The sequence below is a fragment of the Oncorhynchus kisutch genome, linkage group LG27, assembly GCF_002021735.2.
Source record: "Oncorhynchus kisutch isolate 150728-3 linkage group LG27, Okis_V2, whole genome shotgun sequence".
NCBI lineage: Eukaryota > Metazoa > Chordata > Actinopteri > Salmoniformes > Salmonidae > Oncorhynchus > Oncorhynchus kisutch.
In genome coordinates this window covers 6,180,193-6,206,010 of record NC_034200.2, presented here as the reverse complement: position 1 = coordinate 6,206,010, position 25,818 = coordinate 6,180,193, and the positions used below count along the sequence as shown (strand labels likewise).

Genomic DNA, 25,818 nt, shown 5'->3' with positions numbered 1-25,818 from the left:
GAACTGTACTATGTAGAGAATAGGGTCCCATTAGGGATGAATAGCCTTCAGCACTGATTTTTGTTTTTAATCGGTGAAGGAAAAGATATTCAGGGTGCATTGGTATGGTACAGGCATGTTGCAACATCTTGTTAGGTTGACATTTGGGTTTGGAAAATCCTTCTAGTACAATAATTGTCATCTGGAAAACTCAGAAATGTCAAATCACAATTACAAGTTTATTTGCAGCAGAATTCTCTATGAGAACCAGCATTGTGTACTGATAAACTGATCCATGCAATATTACGCCAATTGCCTGGTAGACAAACAAACACACACTAACCGTGGTGATTTAGGCTTATTTTAAAAACGGCAGATGACCACCCATTGTTAATCACTTTCAAAGACAAAATTCAATTTGTAAGGTATTTTTGTTGTGCACACAAAAGCTATGTTCTTTGCTTAGCTAGACCTTGCATACACAAATATACTCACTCATTCAGAGGGGTTTGGGTTAAATTGCAGAAGACACATTTCAGTTGAATGCATTCAGTTGTACAACTGATTAGAAAACCCCCCTTTCCCCTTTCATGAACACAGACTGACAGAAATTCAAACTCACAATAATAATTTTCTGAATGTTAATAATAAGTCTCCTGTTCCACCCAACCTATAAAACAGAAAGAAAGGGAACAGTCAGACACGATTATGACTATATTAGACAACGTCATTATGTCCCATTATCTCTTCATCTGTGATTCAATATGAAAAGGCCCTTTTAACTCAGTGACTCGCTGATCCCCAGCACATCAATCTGATTATTAACATGACTAATTAACATGAGCGATTAACTGTCACGATAAATTCACTTTTTTCAATATTTTTGTCTCAGTGACAGACAACCAGCATCTTCTGTGTCACATATTCTATGTCACCCTAAGTCTTTTTTTTAATCAGTGGTGGAAAAAGGACCCAATTGTCATACTTGAGTAAAAGATACCTTGATAAAAAATGATTTAAGCAAAAGTGAAAATCACCCAGTAAAATACTACTTGAGTAAAAGTCTCAAGGTATTTGGTTTTACGTATACTTAAGTATAAAAATAAAAAGCAATTGGTAAAATGTACTTAAATATCAAAAGATAAAGGATAAATAATTTCAAATTCCTTATATTAAGTAAACCAGACGGCACCATTTTCTTTTTTTATGTATTTACGGAGAGCCAAGGGCACACTCAGACATCATTTACAAATGAAGCATGTGTGTTTCGTGAGTCTGCCAGATCAGCGGCAGTAGGGATGACCAGGGAGGTTCTCTTGATAAGAGCATGAATTGGACCATTTTCCTGTCCTGCTAAGCATTCAAAATGTAACGAGTACTTTAGGTGCCAGGGAAATTGTATGGAGTAAAAAGTAGTTTAATTTCAATAGGAATGTAATAAAGCAAAGTACAGATACCCCCCCAAAATGTAGTACTTTAAAGTATTTTTACTTAAATACTTTACACCACTGCTTTTTTATCACCTATGTGTCACTCTGTTACTCTATGTCACCCACCTCCAGGACACCTCCTGATGATGAGCTTGCGGATCTCATCATAGATGAAGATGAGTACACTGTATGGGAGGGCACAGAACCACCAGGAGACCCTGAAGGAGTGTGAAAGAGAGAGAGAGTAAGCGAAACAAGGGAAGGGTAGTTGGTGTAGCTCATAAAATAATCCAGCCTGGTCTCATAGACTAGACGTAACATAGTAAACGCAAATCCAGGACAACATTAGCATACTTACTACTTTTTAGATACTTTGCAATTACTTAGCATGTTAGCTAACCCTTCCCATAACCCTAACCTTAACCCTTTAACCTATCTCCTAACCTTAAAACTAACCTTAACCCCTTACCATAATGCCTAGCTAACGTTAGGCACCTAGTTAACATTAGCCACAAGAAATTGGAATTGGTAACATATTGTACAAATTGCAATTCATAACATATTGTAAGAAGTCCAGGTTGAAAATCCATGCAGATTCACCCTCCGAATCATTGGGGTGATACGAGGATGTGATGAGGGTGTGACTAGAACATTTGTGGGACATGTTTTGGAGGTGTTGAGGCTGGGGATTATAGAGTGGAGACGTGTGTGGTACATTGTCAAATCCATGTCTGTGGAGAAAGTGTGATATGAGAAAGGCGCATGAGGGACTTAGTAGTTTTGGGGTAGAATGAAAACGGGGGTGTTGGGGATATGATGTCATTGTTTTTAGGGTAGGTTAGAGAATATGTTGTCTAGTACTGACTTCAAGGGGTACATGCGGAGGGCGATGTCCATTCCTGGGCAGTAGGACAGGAAGGCAGCCAGAGCAGTCTCAGCAAACAGGCCAAAGATCAGGATACGATTCCTGTTAAGGAAATGGGGATGGCACATGTGAATACAGGAAAGAGTACGACAAGGGGACCATATACATAGGCCTTCTACTTATACAAAGTAAAACATCCTCTCTTTCATTGGGTGTCTCCCAAATGGCACCCTATTCCCTATATAGTGCACTACTTTTGACCAGAGTCATATGGGCCCTGGTCAAGAGTAGTGCATTTTATGGGGGATTAGGGTGTCATTTGAGACGCATCCTTTTCCACTTACTTCATGCCCTGCTGGAAGACAGAGTTCCTCCTGGTCTTGCAGATAACCAGATCAGCCCATTGCACCACCACGATGCTCGCAAAGAACGAGGTATGACAGGTGAACTCAATTACCTTTCGCTGCTCATAGGTCTGCAAAAGGAAACACGTCTTACTACACGTCTTAAACCTGTCGTGGTCAAGAAAAGGAAAAACTCCAGCACACAGGTCATTTTGATGCTTCCAACAATTTAGATCCATTGAATTGTTGGTAGCATCCAAATGCTCCATGCACCTGGTAGTACAACAAGGTGTGCAAGTTTACTAAAAAAATTAACTGTTGTAGTAACTTGTGGTGGCTCTGCTTAAAATATAGCTACTGACTGCATGGACCTTTAACCATTTGCTCCAATCTGTATGTGTTATGTGTGTTAAAACCTCTCATTCTCACCCACTGCTGTCCATAGCTGTCTTCCACCTCGTTGTTAGCACGGTCATCCCAGTTCAGACGGATGCCAAGGAGGGTCCCTGGCCAGAAACCATTCTCAGCCAGGATCACAAAGTAGGTGAAGAAACCTGCTATGGCCTGGATCATACCTGGAGAGAGAGAGACAAGTCCATCAGCACAATATACACTGAGTGTACAAAACATGACATAGACTGACCAGCTATGATCCTTTATTGATGTCGCTTGTTAAATCCACCTCAATCAGCGTAGATGAAGGGGAGAAGACAGATTAAGACTCTTTTGGTTGAATAGCGTGCCCAGAGTGAACTGCCTCCTACTCTGTCCCAGAGTAGTAATATTGGATGGAAAACACTCTGAAGTTTCTAAAACTGTTTCAATGATGTCTGTGAGTATAACAGAACTCATATGGCAGGCAAAAACCTGAGAAAACTCCAACTAGGAAGTGAACATCTGAGATTTGTAGTTTTTCAAAGCTTGGCCTACCGAATACACATTGAGATATGGATAAAGTTGCACTTCCTACGGCTTCCACTAGATGTCAACTGTCTTTAGAAACTTGAATGAGGATTCTACTATAAAAGAGGGGCTCATGAGACCTCTTTGAGTCAGTGGTCTGGCAGAGTGCTTTGGTCTCATGATGCGCGCTCCCGACAGAGTTACCTCTCAGTGCTTTTCTTCAGACAAAGGAATTCTCTGGTTGGAACATTATTGATGTTTTATGTTAAAAAACGTCCTAAAGATTGATTCATGTTTCTAAAGGACTGTAATGGAACTTTTTGAGTTTTTGTCTGGACGAAGTGCCTGCGCCTCATGAAGATGGATTACTGGGCTGAACACGCTAACAACAAGTGGCTATTTGGACATAAATTATGGACTTTATGGAACTTTATGGAACAAATTAGTAATTTATTGTCGAACTGGGAGTCCTGGGAGTGCCTTCAGATGAAGATCATCTAAGGTAAGTGAATATTTATGGTGTTGTTTCTAACTTCTGTTGACTCCAAAACGGCGGATATTCCTCTGGCTGTTTTGGGTTCTGAGTTTTTTTGAAATCTGACACAGCGGTTGCATTAAGGAGAAGTTTATCTTTAATTCTGTGAATAACTGAGTCTGTTTAAACTGAGATTTTTGGATATAAATATGCACATTATCGAACAAAGCATAAATGTATTGTGTAACATGATGTCCTATGAGTGTTATCTGATGAAAATCATCAAAGGTTAGTGATTCATTTTATCTATATTTCTGCTTTTTGTGACCTAACATAATCATATGTTGTGCTTTCGCTGTAAAGCATTTTTTAAATGGGACACGATGGGTAGATTAACAAGATGTTTATCTTTCATTTGCTGTATTGGACTTGTTAATGTGTGAAAGTTACATATTTCTAAAAAATATTTTTGAATTTTGTGTGCTGCCTTTTCAGCGGAATGTTGTGCAGGGGTTCCGCTAGTGGAACGCCTGCCCTAGAAATGTTAAAGAAGGATTTTTTAAGCCTTGTGAATGGGTAAGACAAAAGGTTTAAGTGACTTTGAACAGGGTATGGTAGTATGTGCCAGGCGCACCGGTTTGAGTGTATCAATAACTGCAACGCTGCTGGGATTTTCACACTCAACAGTTTCCTGTGTGTATCAAGAATGGTCCACCACCCAAAGGACATCCAGCCAACATGATACAACTGTGGGAAGCATTGGAGTCAACATGGGTCAGCATTCCTGTGTATCGCTTTCGACATCTTGTAGAGTCCATGTCCTGACGAATTGAGGCTGTTCTCAGGGCAAAAAGGGGAGCAACTCGATATTAGGAAGGTGTTCCTAATATTTTGTACACCCAGTGTAACTTTCAATAACTGCAATGAATAACAGAGGGTAAAAAGGCAATCTGCACGTCTCAAATGGCACCCTATTCACTATCTAGTGCATTATTTTCGACCAGGTCCCATATAGGGAATAGGGTGCCATTTGGGACGCATACAAAATCCTTTGTTACACTACATCAGCGCTGCCCGACTCTCTTCCTGGAGATCTACTGTCCTGTAGGTTTTCACTCCAACCCTAATTTAACGTATCTGATTCAGCTAGGTAAGGTCTTGTTGAGAAGCTAATAAGTAGAATCAGGTGTGTTAAATTAGGGTTGGACTGAACACCCACAGGAAGGTAGATCTCCAGGATGAGGGTTGGGCAGCCCTGCACTACATCATAGTATTTGTGTAGATTTGAGTACCACCGTTGATGTGTGTGTTTTATGTCATTTTATCATATTGTGGACAGACACAATTCCCTATATAGTGCACTACTTTTGACCAGGGGCCGTGATAGGGTGCCATTTGGGACACAGATCCATGGATGAGCTTGCAAGTAGAGGATGTATTCTGACCTATCTGTCCGTAGGCCATGCTGATCAGTCTGTCGTTCACCAGCTTGTCCGTCTTTGGGCACCGGGGCTGACGCTTCATGATGTCACTCTCAGCCGTCTCGTAGGCCAATGAGATAGCAGGAACCTGGACGCAGACGGGAGAGGAGAGAAAGAGAGACGGAGAGAAAGAGACAGAGAGGAGTGTGAGAGTGTATGACAGACAGAACAATGTGATAAAGCTATACCCAGTAAACAAGCTCACATTTACACGATTTTAGCCCAATGCGGGCTAAAATATTGGCCCTGTGTAGGCTGCCCATAATGGGCCGATGCACAATTTATTTATTTATAATTTAATTGTGACACTTTCAATTCAATGCATAAAGTGCATACTTTACAAGCCTTACAGGTATTTAAGAAATGTGATACATTGCATCAGAAAGACAAGTTTCTCATATATCACATATTTAAGTATTTTTACAGATGTCATCATTGGCATTGTACAAGATCATCAATATTTGGGCATCACACAACAGAACCCTTAAACTGTAGTGACACTCAGTAACGGTTGCACCAAAATAACTATGTGCAAACCACACCCCCAAATATTTGAATGAGCGCCGCCTCTAGTTGGACTTGGTGTGGGCTATCCTGTGCTGGACTTGGTGTGGGCTAGCCTGTGCTGGACTTGGTGTGTGCTGTACTGTACTTGGCATGGGCTAGCCCGTGCTGTACTTGGTGTGGGCTATTCTGTGCTGGACTTGGTGTGGGCTAGCCCGTGCTGGACTTGGTGTGGGCTATTCTGTGTTGGACTTGGTGTGGGCTAGCCCGTGCTGGACTTGGTGTGGGCTAGCCTGTGCTGTACTTGGCGGGGGCTAGCCCGTGCTGGACTTGGTGTGGGCTAGCTGCTGTTGGACTTGGTATGGGCTAGCCTGTGCTGGACTTGGTGTGGGCTAGCTGCTGTTGGACTTGGTATGGGCTAGCCCGTGCTGGACTCGGTGTGGGCTAGCTGCTGTTGGACTTGGTATGGGCTAGCCTGTGCTGGGCTTGGTGTGGGCTAGCTGCTGTTGGACTTGGTATGGGCTAGCCTGTGCTGGGCTTGGTGTGGGCTAGCCCGTGCTGGGCTTGGCATGGGCTAGCCCGTGCTGGACTTGGTGTGGGCTAGCTGCTGTTGGACTTGGTATGGGCTAGCCCGTGCTGGACTCGGTGTGGGCTAGCTGCTGTTGGACTTGGTATGGGCTAGCCTGTGCTGGGCTTGGTGTGGGCTAGCTGCTGTTGGACTTGGTATGGGCTAGCCTGTGCTGGGCTTGGTGTGGGCTAGCCCGTGCTGGGCTTGGCATGGGCTAGCCCGTGCTGGACTTGGTGTGGGCTAGCTGCTGTTGGACTTGGTGTGGGCTAGCCTGTGCTGGGCTTGGTGTGGGCTAGCTGCTGTTGGACTTGGTATGGGCTAGCCTGTGCTGGGCTTGGTGTGGGCTAGCTGCTGTTGGACTTGGTATGGGCTAGCCCGTGCTGGACTTGGTGTGGGCTAGCTGCTGTTGGACTTGGTATGGGCTAGCCTGTGCTGGACTCGGTGTGGGCTAGCTGCTGTTGGACTTGGTATGGGCTAGCCCGTGCTGGACTTGGTGTGGGCTAGCTGCTGTTGGACTTGGTATGGGCTAGCCTGTGCTGGGCTTGGTATGGGCTAGCCTGTGCTGGGCTTGGTGTGGGCTAGCTGCTGTTGGACTTGGTATGGGCTAGCCCGTGCTGGACTTGGTGTGGGCTAGCCCGTGTTGGGCTGGTGTGGGCTTAGTGTAGGCTAGCCCATGCCCACCTTGCCCACTGAATATTCACATGAGGCCAATGGGGTCATGTTTGCTGGGTAGGTTCCATAATAAAAAAGCCCTGACTATTGGTTGAAGGTTTTACCAGTAAATAGGGTTGGGGAGTAACGGATTACATGTAAGGGATTACAAAAAACAGTAACTGTAATCCGTTCCGTTACCAGCATAAATATTGTAATCAGATTACAGATACTTTTGAAAAACTAGATGATTACTTCAACGATTACTTTTAAATTGAGAAAGGATGTTTGTGAGAAAAATAAATATTGACACTTCTCTGTTTTCTCAGTGACATTCAAATCAGCATTGAAAAAAGGCACAAGTTTAAATTTGTTCCACCTGAGTGAGTCTGACCACATGATGTCTGACCACAGACCATTATGATGACACACCAAATGTGTTTGATGGATCGCAGGAATAGGCTTTTGTAAACTATAGTCCAAGCTATGTCTTCCAATGGTGCAACTGCTGTCAGCATCCAAAGATGATCCAATTTGAATAAACTCTTGGAGGTAAGGATGACAGCAGTGGTGTAGTCTACGGCAATACGGATATCACTTATTATTGATATCTACATAGCGCATTGATGTGAATCACACTGCTGCTCTCTCATTTAGCTATTTGCGCCTCACGGATTGTGGTTGTTTTGGATGGCTGTTCACAAATCTAAATGTGTATTTGAACCCAATAATGGTTGAATTCAAGAAGTTTAAGCTGCCTACCAATCATTGTTTTTGAAACCAGTGGACAGCCAGTGAAAAATGTGCTCTTGCAACAGCTGCATAGTGCGGATCCCAGCCTACGGACTAAAAGCAGGGCTTTTATTGCACAATATAATAATAATCCATAGGCCTAATGGAAGCATGCTCAAACTCACACACCTTTAAGGGCAAAGGGGCAATCTGTAGTTAATACATCCATTTTTGGACTTAATAATACAATCAATGAGTCCAATCAGTCCTCCATGACAGAAAAATCCTAAACAACAGAGTAGGACTGGCTAATAAGTCCTTAGTTTTGGGGTCACGCTCAGGTAAAACAATATGGCTAATTTATACTTGTACTTATACCATAAGTCCTATTCTTGAAGATCAAGGGGTATAACGTTTATTGGAATGACTGGAATTCTGATAGACTTTGGTTTTTAATGTAAAGAGAAAATGTAACTGTATTATTATATGTAATAGAGAGCGATGGGTTAGAAGAAGCCTACATTACCAACCCATAAAGTAATGGCCAGCTATGTAAACTTTAACATTGATTTATCCTGCAATAGATGTCGTTCAATTGGTAACATACATTTTTGTCATCTTCTGATGTCTCTTATGGAGAAAGTAATCTAAAAGTAACTGAATGTAATCAGATTCCGTTACTGAGTTTGGGTAATCCAAAAGTTACATTGCTGATTACAATGTTGGACATGTAACTAGTAACTGTAATGGATTACATTTAGAAAGTAACCTACCCAATCCTGCCAGCAAGGCAACAACAGGGCAATGTGAGTGAGTTAAGGTGGGAAATAGACTATTGTGAGACCAGAATCCACACAGCAGAGTGGATACAAATCCAGTTTGGTTTGGTGGATTTAGCAGCTTTCATCCTGACCCAGGGCAGGGCAGTGATGAGTAATAGATTGTAAGGTAGTGTATGATCAAGCTAAGAGCATGGCTGGTTGTGACTGTCAAGGAGTAGAGATATGATGAGTCAACATGGCCAGTCATAGAACAGAGAATTTGCTGAAATAGTTGTAATGTTCTTCAGCTGTCAGTTTGTTTGATCTCTTCTGCTGCTGCGAAATAACACTACAACTATTTCAGTGAGTGTGGGTTTTACTTTCACAGTTTCGATGCCTTTTAAACCCTGCACACAAAGACTTTTGATGATGAACTATTGAGTCCAGCATGTCAATTCTTAATTCTATGACTGGCCATGTTGACTCATCATGTCTATCCTCCTCGACACTCACAGTCACAACCAGCAGTAAAACTGATCCTGGACTAAAAAGCACTTTCAATTGAGATTCTACATTGCTTTTTAGTCCAGGACTAAGGATTCATCTGTGTCCGGGCAACCACCCCTAAGGCTGTTTCAGTGCGGGTTTTCCTTTTCCAGTCAGCATGGTAGGTCCTCACCATGTCAGTTCCCAGATCGATACAGAGGATGGTGACAGTGCCCAGAGGCAGGGGAATACTGGCAATGATGAAGAGGAGGAAGGGGCTGATCTCTGGAATGTTACTGGTCAGAGTGTAGGCAATGGACTTTTTCAAATTATCAAAGATCAGACGGCCTGTTTGGGATTGAAGAAGAACAGATAAATTGATTGACTCACAGTATTTCAATTTTTTTCACTTTTTTTTCTTCTCTCTTCCTCTTTCTTCCTTCCTTCCTTCCTTACCTTCCTCCACTCCTGTGACGATAGAGGCGAAGTTGTCGTCCAGGAGGATCATGTCAGCAGCCTGCTTGGAGACGTCAGACCCAGCGATCCCCATGGCAACCCCGATATCAGCCTTCTTCAGGGCAGGTGAGTCGTTCACTCCGTCCCCAGTAACCGCAACAATTGCCCCCTAGAACAAGAGAACAAAGGATCATGAAATAAGAAACATTTTAGTTGAATAACAGCTGTGAATTGGAGATAAATGCAGCGTTTCATGTTTTTTCGCCTCTGTCAATTTTGGAGCCATTTTCCCATCAAAAACTTTTCTACAGAATAATAGCCCCCCAATATCAAACTCTGAACAGAAGAATAGATTCAGTATTTCTAACTCCAAACCATGCTTTAATTATAGAGTGACTCAAACACACACACACATACACACACACAAATACACACGCTCGCATTCACGCATTCAAACACATGCACACACGCACACAGGCGTCCTTTCACCGTTCTCTGGCAGCCCTCTACGATGATGAGTTTCTGCTGAGGTGAGGTGCGGGCGAACACTATCTCAGTGTGGTTCCTGAGCAGGTCATCCAAGTATTCTGCGCTCATGTCCTTCAGGTCCCCCCCGTGCACCACACAGGCCTTGGCATCCCTGGGAGCGAGACACAGGTACAAGCCGACAAAGTCACACGTGAGCGCTCACACACAGATGCACACACACAGGCACGCACACGCATGTGCACACACACACCTGGGGTTGACTTGGCTCAGTGGAATATTCAGCCTTTCAGCGATATCCTCCACAGTCTCGTTGCCCTCGGAGATGATGCCCACACCTTTAGCGATGGCTTTAGCAGTGATTGGATGGTCGCCTGTCACCATGATAACCTAATAGCACATCATCACAACTATAAGCACACCATATGTCATCGTTACCTGTCACCACATACAACAATCTGTTGTTGTTTTTTGCTCTGTTTTCCTCATTTATGACATTCGTGCCTGTGCTAACTTATACAATTTGCCATCTTTTTTGCTTTCTGTTTTTCTCATTTATCATGTCCATGTATGTGTCAACCTATCATTCTGATTGGGCCCAATGAGACAAGTTTGGATGTGTTGGCTGATTGGTTAATTGGTTGTAGGGTTGCAAAATTCCAGTAACTTCCCCAAAATTCCCAGGTTTTCCAGAAATCACGGTAAAAGAATTCCCAGATTTCCTGCTTATTCCGGGAATGTACCGGGATTTCTGGAAAACCTGGGAATTTTGGGAAAGTTACTGGAATTTTGCGACCTTTCTTGGTTGATGATGCCACTCACCTTAATCCCAGCAGAGCGGCACTTCCCCACAGCGTCGGGCACGGCAGCGCGGGGAGGGTCAATCATGGACATGAGGCCCACGAAACACAGTCCTTCCGTAGGGAAGTTGACATCTTCACAGTCGAAGGTGAACCCCCGAGGGAACTGGGCCGGAGACAGTGGCAAGTGACAGAACCCTGAGGGAGAGAGACTTTTTATTAAATATCAAGGTTCAAATATCGGACTGTCTCTCCACAACAACGCCGGATTCCTGCCATAATCACTGGACCACTACTTCTGATCTTCACAGCTAGCTTCCAGCTAGCTAGCTCACAGCCTGCAGCTATCTAGCTCACAGCTAGCTTGCACTCACCGTGGCATCCAGTACCGAAGCTATCCCTGAGGCCTACCTCCCGGCCTACTCAGCTGTTCACCCGAACCCCACTCATACACGGCTAGAGCCCAATACTCCACCGGATCCTTGCTGTAAACTCTGGACCTTGGCACCGGATCACCACTGCTACCGATTGGCTATGGTGGCTAACGCCACTGCCACGAAGCTAGCACCAGTTAGCCGTGAGTCAGGCGCATCTCCCGGCTAGCAAACTAAATTCTACAATACCTCTTTCGCCATCTGGCTTGGATTCTCTGTCGACACGGCGACCCGCCGCACCACCACTACTGGTCTGCCGACGAATACTCCATCCACTGTGCCTTCAACCGGCCTCCGTCGGAGCAGACGCTCCTACTAGCCCCTTGCTACTAACTTTAAACGCTGTGTCGCTAGCGTAGTGGCGGCTTCCCTGTTCCATCTACTGCTGCCCCCTGGACACTATGATGACTTGGCTACATAGCTGATGCCTGCTGGACTGTCCATTAATCACGGTACTCCATTCTGTTTATTTATTTTTTATCTGTCGGCCCCAGCCACGAACTCAGACTCTGTGTGTAGTTAATCTGACCCTCTCTGCCTAGTCATCGCCATTTTACCTGCTGTTGTTGTGTTAGCTGATTAGCTGTTGTTGTCTCACCTAGCTAGCTCTCCCAATCAACACCTGCGATTACTTTATGCCTCGCTGTATGTCTCTCTCAAATGTCAATATGCCTTGTATAATGTTGTTCTTGTTAGTTATCATTGTTTTAGTTTACAATGGAGCCCCTAGTTCCACTCTTCATACCTCTGATACCTCCTTTGTCCCACCTCCCACACATGCGGTGACCTCACCCATTACAACCAGCATGTTCAGAGATACAACCTCTCTTATCATCACCCAGTGCCTGGGCTTACCTCCACTGTACCCGCACCCCACCATACCCCTGTCTGCGCATTATGCCCTGAATATACTCTACCACGCTCAGAAATCTGCTAGTTGAAGTATACCTATGATGAAAATTACAGGCCTCTCTTATCTTTTTAAGTGGGAGAACTTGCACAATTGGTGGCTGACTAAAAACTTTTTTGCCCCACTGTAAGTCTCCCGCTGTTGCCGCCTGCTATCGACCCCCCTCAGCTCCCAGCTGTGGCCTGGACACCATTTGTAAATTGATCGCCCCCCATCTAGCTTCAGAGTTTGTTCTGTTAGGTGACCTAAACTGGGATATGCTTAACACCCCGGCAGTAAAACAATCTAAGCTAGATGCCCTCAATCTCACACAAATCATCAAGGAACCCACCAGGTACAACCCTAAATCTGTATACAAGGGCCCCCTCGTAGACGTTATCCTGACCAACTGGCCCTCCAAATACACCTCCGCTGTCTTCAATCAGGATCTCAGCGATCAGTGCCTCAGCGATCAGTGCCTCATTGCCTTTAACCACTACAGGTCCGCAGTCAAATGACCACCCCTAATCACTGTCAAACGCTCCCTAAAACACTTCTGCGAGCAGGCCTTTCTAATCGACCTGGCCCGGGTATCCTGGAAGGATATTGACCTCATCCCGTCAGTTGAGAATGCCTGGTCATTCTTTAAAAGTAACTTCCTCACCATCTTAGATAAGCATGCTCGGTTCAAAAAATGCAGAACTAAGAACAGATATAGCCCTTGGTGTACTCCAGACCTGATTGCCCTCGACCAGCACAAAAACATCCCGTGGCGGACTGCAATAGCATCGAATAGTCCCCGCGATATGCAACTGTTCAGGGAAGTCAGGAACCAATACACGCAGTCAGTCAGGAAAGCAAAGGCCAGCTTTTTCAAGCAGAAATTTGCATCCTGTAGCTCTAACTCCAAAAAGTTCTGGGACACTGTAAAGTCCATGGAGAACAAGAGCACCTCCATGATAATCGAAAACTTCAACAAGCATTTCTCAACGGCTGGCCATGCCTTCCTCCTGGCTACTCCAACCTCGGCCAACAGCTCCGCCCCCCCGCAGCTACTCGCCCAAGCCTCCCCAGCTTCACCTTTACCCAAATCCAGATAGCAGATGTTCTGAAAGAGCTGCAAAACCTGGACCCGTACAAATCAGCTGGGCTTGACAATCTGGACCCTCTACTACTGAAACTACTATTGTCGCAACTCCTATTTCTAGTTTATCACAGTGCCATCCGTTTTGTTACTAAAGCACCTTATACCACCCACCACTGCGACCTGTATGCTGTAGTCGGCTGGCCCTCGCTACATATTCATCGCAAGACCTACTGGTTCCAGGTCATCTACAAGTCCATGCTAGGTAAAGCTCCGCCTTATCTCAGTTCACTGGTCACGATGGCAACACCCACCCGTAGCACGCGCTCCAGCAGGTGTATCTCACTGATCATCCCTAAAGCCAACACCTCATTTGGCCGCCTTTCCTTCCAGTTCTCTGCTGCCTGTGACTGGAACGAATTGCAAAAATCGTTGAAGTTGGAGACTTTTATCTCCCTCACCAACTTTAAACATCTGCTATCTGAGCAGCTAACCGATCGCTGCAGCTGTACAAAGTCCATCGGTAAATAGCCCAGCCATGACCATCAGATCATTTATCACTCCAGTGTTAATCTGCTAAATTGTAATTATTCGCCTACCTCCTCATGCCTCATAGACTCTTTTTTTTCGTATTTTTTCATCTTCTGTGCTATTGACTTGTTTATTGTTTACTCCATGTGTAACTCTGTGTTGTTGTCTGTTCACACTGCTATGCTTTATCTTGGCCAGGTCGCAGTTGTAAATGAGAACTTGTTCTCAACTAGCCTACCTGGTTAAATAAAGGTGAAATTAAACAAATTAAAAAATAAATTAAATCTGCTTTGTATTTTTTTGAGTGTCTATGACAGGAAAGATGCAGGGAACAGATAGGGAGATGCAGATTGAGAGGGGACACATAAAGGAAGGGCACAGACAACGGCCAGTGTGGTCTGGAGATAGTTGAGTCTCAGATGGCACTCTTTATACGTACGTACCTAGAACTCTCTCTCCCAGCCCTCCCAGCTCCATGTAGGCACTCTGGAAAGCTTCGTTCCAGTTGGCATCCATTGGAACCTCCTGACCGTGGATCATGATGGTGCTACACCTAAGAGATGCACAAACACGTAGGATTTATTCACCTTTCGTGGTCAATCAGTGAGAGATGTATTTAGAGGGCACGTCTATGTATCTTTTTACATAATGGCTTATGTGACTCCATCGTATTTACCTATTGAGGGAGACACCGTTTTGATGTAAATAAATACCTGTCCAGTATTCTCTCAGGTGCTCCCTTCATAACGAGTAGGTGGCCATTTTCATTGTCTTCATGTTCATGAATGGAAAGCTTTCAGAAGGTGGGTAGAAGACAAAAGTATATATAGTATATACATGTTTTCTCTTGTGTCAGTGGCGTTTTTAGTGGTTCTGGTGGTTCAAAAGAATTATGGATTGGGATGTTTTTTTTGTTTATGCAGTTGGGTCTATGCTGTATATTTTGTGTTGTGTATGTCCACGTTGAAGGGGTAATTGTATACCTGGTACTTGTTGGTCGAGTTGAAGGGAATCTCTCCCACCTTGGGGTATCTGTTTCTCATAGAGCGGACACACCCACAGGAGAGCTCGATACATTTCAACAGCGCAGACTCTGATGCGTCGCCAGCAGTGTCCCTCTACGAAACAACACAACATCAAGCAGTCAGCAGGAGACGGTCTATTCACATTGTCAGAATGGGTTGCTGACTGAAAATTGGTTTAGGATGTGACTACCCACATAAAAAAATACTATAGCATACAATGGTATAAATACTATAGTGTTCACTGTAGTGTTTTTGCGGGCTTTAATGTAGTATTTACTGTAGTACACTGCTTCCAAGACTGCTTCCATCACGTGGACTGGGACATGTTTTGTATTGCGTCAGATAACAATATTGACGAATACGCTGATTCGGTGTGCGAGTTCATTAGAACGTGCGTTGAAGATGTCATTCCCATAGCAACGATTAAAACATTCCCTAACCAGAAACCGTGGATTGATGGCAGCATTCGTGTGGAACTGAAGGCGCGAACCACTGCTTTTAATCAGGGCAAGGTGTCTGGTAACATGACCGAATTCAAACAGTGCAGCTATTCCCTCCGCAAGGCTATCAAACAAGCTAAGCGTCAGTACAGAGACAAAGTAGAATCTCAATTCAACGGCCCAGACACAAGAGGCATGTGGCAGGGTCTACAGTCAATCATGGATTACAGGAAGAAATCCAGCCCAGTCACGGACCAGGATGTCTTGCTCCCAGGCAGACTAAATAACTTTTTTGCCCGCTTTGAGGACAATACAGTGCCACTGACACGGCCTGCAACGAAAACATGCGGTCTCTCCTTCACTGCAGCCGAGGTGAGTAAAACATTTGAACGTGTTAACGCCTCCAACTCAATCATCAAGTTTGCGGACGACACAACAGTGGTAGGCTTGATTACCAACAACGACGAGACGGCCTACAGGGAGGAGGTGAGGGCCCTCGGAGTGTGGTGTCAGGAAAATAACCTTACACTCAATGTCAACAAAACTAAGGAGATGATTGTGGACTTCAGGAAACAGCAGAGGGAACACCCCCCTATCCACATCGATGGAACAGTAGTGGAGAGGGTAGCAAGTTTTAAGTTCCTCGGCATACACATCACAGACAAACTGAATTGGTCCACTCACACAGACAGCATCGTGAAGAAGGCGCAGCAGCGCCTCTTCAACCTCAGGAGGCTGAAGAAATTCGTCTTGTCACCAAAAGCACTCACAAACTTCTACAGATGCACAATCGAGAGCATCCTGTCGGGCTGTATCACCGCCTGGTACGGCAACTGCTCCGCCCTCAACCGTAAGGCTCTCCAGAGGGTAGTGAGGTCTGCACAACGCATCACCGGGGGCAAACTACCTGCCCTCCAGGACACCTACACCACCCGATGTTACAGGAAGGCCATAAAGATCATCAAGGACATCAACCACCCGAGCCACTGCCTGTTCACCCCGCTATCATCCAGAAGGCGAGGTCAGTACAGGTGCATCAAAGCTGGGACCGAGAGACTGAAAAACAGCTTCTATCTCAAGGCCATCAGACTGTTAAACAGCCACCACTAACATTGAGTGGCTGCTGCCAACACACTGACAATGACACTGACTCAACTCCAGCCACTTTAATAATGGGAATTGATAGGAAATGATGTAAATATATCACTAGCCACTTTAAACAATGCTACCTTATATAATGTTACTTACCCTACATTATTCATCTCATATGCATACGTATATTCTGTACTCTATATCATCGACTGCATCCTTATGTAATACATGTATCACTAGCCACTTTAACTATGCCACTTTGTTTACATACTCATCTCATATGTATATACTGTACTCGATATCATCTACTGTATCTTGCCTATGCTGCTCTGTACCATCACTCATTCATATATCCTTATGTACATATTCTTTATCCCCTTACACTGTGTATAAGACAGTAGTTTTGGAATTGTTAGTTAGATTACTTGTTGGTTATTACTGCATTGTCGGAACTAGAAGCACAAGCATTTCGCTACACTCGCATTTACATCTGCTAACCATGTGTATGTGACAAATAAAATTTGATTTGATTTGATTTGATTTGAGTATACTGTAGTATTTACAGTTAACTATAGTGTAAATACTGTAGTAAATGAAAACTGTAGTATATCCTATCGTAATTAAAGTAGTGTTTTTGCAGATTGTAGTATACTGTATTATTTACTGTAGTGTTTTTGTGGGAATTACTTTAGCATTTACTATAGTGTTTTTGTTTGATTATCTTTGACATAGAAGTTGCGGCTTCTCCTTCAGAACACCTACTGTAGAAATACTAAAAGGGCACATTTTCCATAGCCTGTAAGGAGGTCGGGCTGGGGTTCAGACCCTAACATGTAGGGAGCACAATATATGGTTATATTTGGCATGTAGATTTCTCACTTATGGGTGGCACAAATTGTGATATGGGGGAGGGCAATGGACATGGTTTATGCAAATTAAATACTGTAGTATTTACTATAGTTTAAAAAGTGTAGTGTTTTTACAGACAAGTGTTTTTGTGGACATTACTTTAATATTTACTATTGTATTCTACAGTATACTACAACATTCTATATTAAGTACTACACATAATTGAGGGATACTACAGTATGTAGTATACTATTCTGCAGTATACTATAGAACTATATAGTAAGTACTGTAGTATTAGATAGTAAACTGTAGTATTGCTACTGTAACAGTTTGGAGGAAAGGGTTTTGTGTTGTTAGATTCAACGTGGCCAGGTGTGTGGACATTAGCCGCATTGGTGTGGGTCATTGGGGCACTTTAAATTGGACAACGGACTGTTTCAACCATTCCATTCCAGTCATTACTAGAAGACCTCCTCCCGTCATCAGCACCTACCGGTGTGGGTGTATAGTGGCCATCCCCTACCTTGAGGATGGGGAAGTTATCCTGCCCAGCTTTGAACTCAGCGCGGTTGCAGAGTCCAGCCACGTGAGACAGAGAGTGCCATGTAGCTGAGCTCTTGTCAAAGGTGGCACCTGAAGGAACACAGGAGATGCTTCAGACTTGCAGAGGTATGATTCATTTTTTTCCAGAATTCACAGATTTTCCATAAATTCCAGTGGGAAGATTCCACTAGACAATAGACAATGTGACTGAGTTGAATTTGTATCTTTTTTCAGTATATTGTATAGCACACAGTATAGTATCTCTATTCTAAATTCTTACATCAAAGCTCATTTAACACAGCAGAGAAGCAAACTAATTCAAGGGGTCTGGTTGAATGTAGAAGGGACAGACGATGTCTGTGGGTGGTCTCACCAGACTGGTCCTCCGTAGTGTCGGCCTCATGGATCATGTTGTCAAACCACATGTGGGCCACGGTCATGCGGTTCTGGGTCAGGGTCCCTGTCTTGTCGGAACAGATGGTGGAGGTAGAACCCAGGGTCTCCACAGCTTCCAGATTCTTGACCAGGCAGTTCTTCTTGGCCATGCGCTTGGCAGTGAGGGTGAGACAAACCTGAGAGACAGAGGGAGGGAGGGAGGGAGTGTGGGGGTAGAGGAGAGGAAATGGACATTACCGAGTCCTCTTACCCCTATACATATCTACCCCTACCACTCCAGTATCCCTGCATATTGACCCTGGAACTGTCCCTGTATGAAGCTCAATTACTTTCTCATGTTCTTCTTATTTCTATTTCTCGTTCCTTTTTGTTCTACTTTACCTTATTTTATAGTACTACCGGCATTGATTATTGCATTGTTGGAAAAGAGTTTTCAAGAAAGGCATTTCAGTGTAATTGCACACGTGACAATAAAACCTGAGTAACGACAGAGTAATGGTCAAAGATGGATAGATGGATGGAAAATCCTACTACAGAGCACACTCTCATAGACTTTGGTTTAAATCATGAGATTTAGCAAGAGATTTGCATGGAGACTATGTTAAATTATAATTTGGCCCATATACACAATACCAGTCCGTGGCCTTGGGGTGCCTAGCGGTCTAAGCCGCTGCCTCTAGCACACATAAATGTACCACTGCCAGTACGGGATTGAATCTGGCCCACTGCTATTTCACTCACCAACTACAATAGTAGTCGGACTCACAGTGATGGTCCCTGCGACAGACTAGCGTCTTGTCCAGGGGGTGTACTTCAACATCAAGCACATTAACCTGCCTCACGCAAGATAGGCTACTGCCCCTAGGCTATGGGCCAATCTGACTGGGACATTCAAGGCACACTCACAGTGACGGTAGCCAGCAGACCCTCTGGTACATTGGCCACGATGATGCCGATGAGGAAGATGACAGCCTCCAGCCAGGTGTACCCCAGGATGATGGCCAGGATGAAGAAGGACACCCCCAGGAACACAGCCACGCCTGTGATCAGGTGGATGAAGTGCTCAATCTCCATGTTGATGGGAGTCTGGCCTGTCTCCAGCCCCGAGGCCAGGGTGGCAATACGGCCCATCACTGTATGGTCACCGGTACCTACTACTACACCATGGGCTGTGCCTGAGGGAGGGAGGGAGGGAAGGAAGGACAAGCAATTCATTCATTGAAGATGGATGAGTGGATGGAATGGGGTAGATAGAGGGAGGAGAAATAGGTCAGGTCTCCCTTGTAAAATCAAAATAAATGAATAAAAAGATAGGAAAGGATTTGTCCTACTGACCCTCCACACAGTTGGTGGAGAAGAAGGCGATGTTTCGAGTCTCCAGGGGGTTTTCATGGGTGAACTCTGTTGTGCGTGTCTGAGGCTCTGACTCCCCAGTCAGAGAAGAGTTATCCACCTTCACACACAGACAGAGGAAAGTTATCCAGTTGGACAGAAATAAATACAGACAGACAGACATAGACAGACAGAGAGAGAGAGAGATAAAGAGAGAGAGAGAGATAAAGAGAGAGACAGCAACTAAGTAATCCACCTGGACAGATAGTAAGAAAGTGACCCTTGGACTCCCTGACCTCTCCTCACCTTGCAGCCAGCAGCGGAGACAACTCGGAGGTCGGCAGGGATCCGGTCTCCTCCTTTGATCTCCACCAGGTCTCCCCTCACCAAAAGCTCTGCATTGATTGTCATTTTCTCTCCCTCCCTGATCACCAGGGCTTGCTGCCAGGGATGGATAAGAGAGAGGAGAGATGAAAGAGAGAGACAAAGGGGCGGTTGAAAGGGGAGAATGAAACTTTTTTAGATAAACGTTCATTGGCAAATCCAAAGTTGGCTCAAATTATTAGTTGTGTTATGTTGGATAAGCTTATTATGCTTCTCAAGTCAGTGTAAGCCCACTCGGGGCACTCAAAGGAAATTAAATTACTTGAATTGGAAGAATTTCCAAGGGGATTTAAGCCTATTATAGCCTTCACACACTGTTAAGATGACCAAATGGCACCCTATTCCCTATAGAGTGCATTACTTTTACCAGGGCCCTGGGCTTGGTCAAAAGTAGTGCAGTTTCCTTTCGAGTGGCGCAGCGGTCTAAGGGACTGCATCGCAGTGCTAGAGACGTTACTACAGATCTGGGTTCGATCCTGGGCTGTGTTGCAGCCCGGCCGCGACTGGGAGACCCATGAGGCGGCGCACAATTGGCCCAGCATCATCCGGGTTAGGGGAGGTGTTTGGCCGGCTGGGATGACCTTGTCCCCTCGCGCTCTAGTGACTCCTTGTGGAGGCCTGGCACATGCACACTGACTTCGGTCGCCAGCTGTACAGTGTTTCCTCCAATACATTGGTGCGTCTGGCTTCCAGGCTAAGCGGGCAGTGTGTCAAGAAGCAGTGTGGCTTGGCGGGGTCGTGTTTTGGAGGACGCATGGCTCTCGACCTTCGCCTCTCCCAAGTCCGTACGGGAGTTGCAGCGATGCGATAAGACTGTAACTACCAATTGGATATAATGAAATTGGAGAGAAAAAGAGGTAAAAAGTACAATACAAAATACAAACTAAATAAGTAGTGCACTTTAAAGGGAATAGGACCCTGGTCAACTGTGTACTATAAAGGGAATAGGGCCATCTCATAGGGTGCCATTTGGGATGCAGACAAAGCAATATACTGTGCTGTCTCAGCTCAGCTCACCTGAGGAACCATGTTCTTGAATGAGTCCATAATGCGGGAGCTCTTGGCCTCTTGGTAGTAAGAGAAACAGCCAGTGATGATGACCACAGCTGACAGAACCACTCCCAGGTACAACTGTTATGGGAGAGGGAGGGAGGAGAGAGGGAGTGAGATAGAGAGAGGGAGGTAGAGAGAGAGGGGGGGAGAGAGAGGGAGGTAGAGAAATAGAGAGAGAGAGAGAGAGAGAGTGATGGGGTAGAGAAAGAGAGAGGAAGAGGGCTGTATAGAGAGAGAGAGAGAGAGAGAGAGAGAGAGAGAGAGAGAACGAGATAACAAGATGACCAGATGAAGGTTATTGGTGTTGCGCTACAGTATATGGCATACAGTATATCAACATAATTGTGAGTGAAAGTGATGTTGATGATGATGATGGTTGTTTTATTCGTGTACTGTATGTACTGTATGTAGTGTGTTTGCAACCAGGTTGGCAATGATGATAATGATAGACAGTGTTAGCTAATAACTGGGCAACTCTATGCAACCATGTTTGCTGACGACACAACTGTTTTTGGATCAGGCAATTCTGTAGGGCAGCTTAAAGAGGCTCTTAAAGCTGACATGACCAACATGTCAAATGGGATAACCCACAATAAATAAGTGCTGAAAACAAAGAAACCAAGGCAATGCTAATATGTACAAAGGAGAGAAGTAACAAACGACCCTCCTCACAGCTGACATTTGGCGGGACAACCATCGCAGAGGTTTCAGAGACTAGGCTGTTAGGTGTACCGCTAGACAGTCTCTCTTGGTCATCACCTCTGCAACAAAATCATTGGCACCTCCTGTATGCTCAGAAGGATTGCGAAATATATGCCAGAGCAAATTCTAAAACAACTCTCAGAAGCTCTCATCCATAGTCAAATGAACTACTGCTCTGTCATCCGGGGTAATGCAAGTGTCGGTGACCTAAAGAGCCGGCAAATAGCGCAAAATAAGACAACCAGAATGGTTCTGCAATATGGTTAGGAGAGGCCCTCCGTAGAATTGCATACTGCACTCGAATGGCTGACTGTCAAGGAAATGATAGAAAATAATATACTAACTAACCCTTTTTCATAAAATTCACCACTCTGAAAGACCAACCACTATATATGATAAACTGGATATACTCATAGACAAACACTCTCGTAACACACGAAGCAGAACCAAGGCCACGTATAGACCACCAAAACCCAATTTAGAGCTAGTTAAAATAGCTTTTAGTTTCAGGGCAGTAAAATTCTGGAGCTCTTTGCCAGAAAGTTCGAAAATCTTGTCAAATCGTTTTTTTAGAAGAATAATTCACAAAGCACGTTAATCAACAACTAGAATGGGTCTAAGAGGTTATTATAATATGTGATCTTGTATTTAAATTTAAATGAATATGTGCACATGAGGTATGTGGGTGGGTGAGGGTTGGGGGCTTGGCAGGTGTAACTCGTAATATGCAAAGGTATGGGAATGTGGATCTGTGTTTGTGTTTTTACTTTGTTTTTGTTATTTTTCTACATTTCTTTATGTTTTTTTAAACATTTCTTAAAGACTCTTGGAAGACTAGCCCTTGGTGGGCTAAAAGAGATCCTGATCAAATAAAAAGAAATCAGCACAAACAGATCTGGGACCAGGTTGGTTAATGTGTAGTGAACATGACAGATGTTATACAGGCTAGCCTTGAGGCGGTTCTCACGTTGTCATTGGCTGGCTCGTCTTCAGTGGCCACTTGGATACTGTAGGCCAGGAAGCAGAGGATGGCACCGATCCAGAGGAGCAAGGAGAAGCCCCCGAACAGCTGACGGCAGAACTTCACCCACTCTGGCGTGGTGGGAGGGGGGGTAAGCACGTTGGGCCCATCCCTGGCCAGCACCTCCAGAGCCTTGGCATTGGTCAAACCCTGGAAGACAATGAATGAATACTTTAATGTCCCATAGGGACATTTGCTTGGCAATATTACAGGCATTCCTGGCATACAAATATTACATTGCAAGACATACAACACTTTACACAACATGTTCCACAGTCACTTAGACAATCACTGTCCGTCAGCAGACAGACCCTCACTACGGGGACTAGTTATTTAACTAGGCAAATCAGACAGTCACACTCACAACAACAAAATCATGTTTTCCATTTCTACGGCCCTTTTGGTTGTTGTGTGTAGTGGGGCAGCTAAAGCATGGGATTCTGCCTTTTGTGACAGAGGCACCACATTTCACACACATCTAGGGCATGTCTGAAGAAGGGTGGCAGATAGCCTAGCGGTTAAGAGCGAATCCCCGAGCCGACTAGGTGAGAAATGTGTCAATGTGCCCTTGAGCAAGCACTCAACCCTAATTGCTCCTGTAAGAGTGTCTACTAAATGACTAAAATGTCAAATGTAAGAGAAGTATTTTAGTGCCAGTATAGTACCATTGCAGATTTTGTCCACCACCCCCTGGTGGCCATTTCTAATATGGCAACTATACAACATTTTAGTTCTGTGTGAGATAAAGTCAGTAGGATTAAAGATGAGACAGATAGACATCGCTCCATATGGGACCTATATTACTTCACTGATATTCACTGTAATACCACTGAACACCAGTAATGGAGATACCATGTGGGGTTCCCATGTGGGACAGGGATGAGAACCCTGTGGACTCAACTTGGACCACATGGACAAACATGGACCAAAGTAACAGTTGGGGGGTTTGTGTGTGTGTAGCACTGACAAGAAGCAGTAGTTATGTAGAGATTAGATCAGGGCTAGGAGATTAAAATGACTCGGCAGAGCAGAAGGGAGGGCAGCTGTGTGTGTGTGTGTGTGTGTGTGTGTGTGTGTGTGTGTGTGTGTGTGTGTGTGTGTGTGTGTGTGTGTGTGTGTGTGTGTGTGTGTGTGTGTGTGTGTGTGTGTGTGTGTGTGTGTGTGTTACCCGAGCCAAGTCGACTGTGTAGCGCCTTTCCAGATCGTCTAATGATATCTTGTGATCATCCTGTGAAAGAACAGAATAATCTGATTTACTCAAATAAACCACAGCCAGAAGGTCATTATTCAATATGAAACGCACTGCGCTGAGTTCTTTACACGTGACAGCCTGTCTGCGTCCCAAATGGCACTCTTGGTACCCAGGCTAATTTGGTGCACTATTATTGACCAGAGCCCTGTGGGACCTGGTCAAAAGTTGTACACTACATAGATAATAGGGTGTCATTTGGGACACAACCCCAGACAGCCAGTTGCTCTTACCATGGACACCTCCTTCTTGAGCTCTTCCAAGTCCCTCTCCTTCTTCTTCTTCTTTCCTCCTCCATTTTCGGCACCACTCTGAGGAATGAGGAGATTATCACATCAAACATAAGCCCTTAACTCAAACCTCCCAAACACAGAGGGAGCAGTATACATAGGCATTGCATATAGCATGCTGTAGAAATCATATATATAATGAGTTATAGGATCCCTATGGAAGTATTATATATTCGTGTTCATAAATATATATTTTTAAACATTTCACTACTGTATAGTAGGATATCGTTACTTTACGTGTTGGTTAATTTGTGTGTTGGTTACTTTGTGAAAATATGGCGATGGAAAGTCTGAGTTGACATTAGTGAGTGTGTTGTTCAGATTGGAACAGTCGCTGATGAAGAATGCAGCTTCATGGAAATCATCTGCTGCTGTCACTCTTTCTTTCCCAGCAGAACGTGTGGACGAGTGAAAGCGACAGCGAGAGAGCAAAAGAATGAGTGTGTGAGAGAGCGACACATTGAAAAAGCAATCAAAAAGAGTTTGAGAGTAGAGTGTTGGTGGAGTGCAGGAAATGTGCCTGACTTAGCAATTTCCCCGGTTTCCTCTACTGTATGTTATAACAGATCATCTCCAACACCTGATAGAAAACAAAGTCAGCTGGAATTGAAACAGGTTATACAACTGAAATTCTGTAATATGTGTGAATAGAGATCTTGATAATATATTGATGGTATTAGTTATCTAGGTCCTACAATCCAATGTGGTCACAAAATGCCTCAACACAACGGCATATAGAGCCGGCGCCCGGCGTCACTGCAGACACGATTAGAAAACCGGCTCAGATTTTCCATGATGTCTGCGGCTGTATGTGACATGTCTAGGGTTGTAAAATTCTGTTAACTTTCCCAAATGCCCAGGTTTTCTAGATTTCCTGGATGAAAGATTCCTGTAATCATACAGGAATAAACAGGAAATCCACAATCCTCCAACCAGAATTTTTTGGAAAGTTACAGGCATTTTACAACACGAGACATGAGTGTTGGTGTTAGACAATAAATTGACCCCAACTCAACCATACATACATTCATATGACGGACTGTGTATTTGTGTAAAAATTCCTTTTCAATTCAGTCAATTCAGGAAGTAAACTGAAACTCCAATTCCAATTTTCCTCAATGCTTCTGTGTGTGAGATTTTTTTCAATTTCAGTTTACTTTCTGAATTGAAATTTAATTGACCCCGACCCTGGTATAAAGGACAGGAAAATACCCCTCTATATGCATGAATAAATAAGTGAAGAGAACTTACCCCTTTCCCCATGCTTGCGGTGTTGCAACTGTAAGTTGAAATGTGAAGGGCAGACCTTTCGTCCTGACAGACAGGGGACTGATGTCTAACACGTGGAAAAGAAGCGGATGACTTTTTGGGTGGCTGGGACTGACACCCACCCTTCCCTCTCCTTCACCTCCCCTCTTGTCTCCTGTAAGGGTAACCTGAACCTCCCCAGCACTAGCACCCCCACCCCAGCCCCTGGGTACACAGAGGGGGCTCTGTGGTGTTACCTGCACCTGCTGTCCCCTCTGTCAGGAACAACCCAGAAGAGCGCTGTCATAGGCTAGCACCTCTATTGCCACTGAAAA

The 25,818-nt window shown here is 44.5% G+C and overlaps 1 protein-coding gene across 1 annotated transcript; it reads right to left on the bottom strand.

Moving 5' to 3' along the window:
• Positions 1-195: 195 nt before the first annotated feature.
• On the bottom strand, positions 196-25,620 carry LOC109871624 (sodium/potassium-transporting ATPase subunit alpha-2). Its single transcript, XM_031807316.1, has 24 exons — positions 25,487-25,620; positions 24,179-24,256; positions 23,865-23,924; positions 22,643-22,846; positions 20,938-21,051; positions 19,843-19,977; positions 19,540-19,657; positions 19,111-19,379; positions 18,182-18,380; positions 17,789-17,898; positions 14,843-14,977; positions 14,573-14,652; positions 14,303-14,412; positions 10,944-11,119; positions 10,375-10,511; positions 10,125-10,275; positions 9,636-9,804; positions 9,373-9,527; positions 5,442-5,565; positions 3,048-3,193; positions 2,619-2,749; positions 2,275-2,376; positions 1,536-1,627; positions 196-649 (listed from the first exon to the last, which is right to left on the bottom strand). The coding sequence occupies exons 1-24, from the start codon at positions 25,496-25,498 to the stop codon at positions 621-623; spliced, it is 3,036 nt and encodes a 1,011-aa protein (XP_031663176.1). The 5' UTR covers positions 25,499-25,620; the 3' UTR covers positions 196-620.
• Between the last annotated feature and the right edge of the window lie 198 nt (positions 25,621-25,818).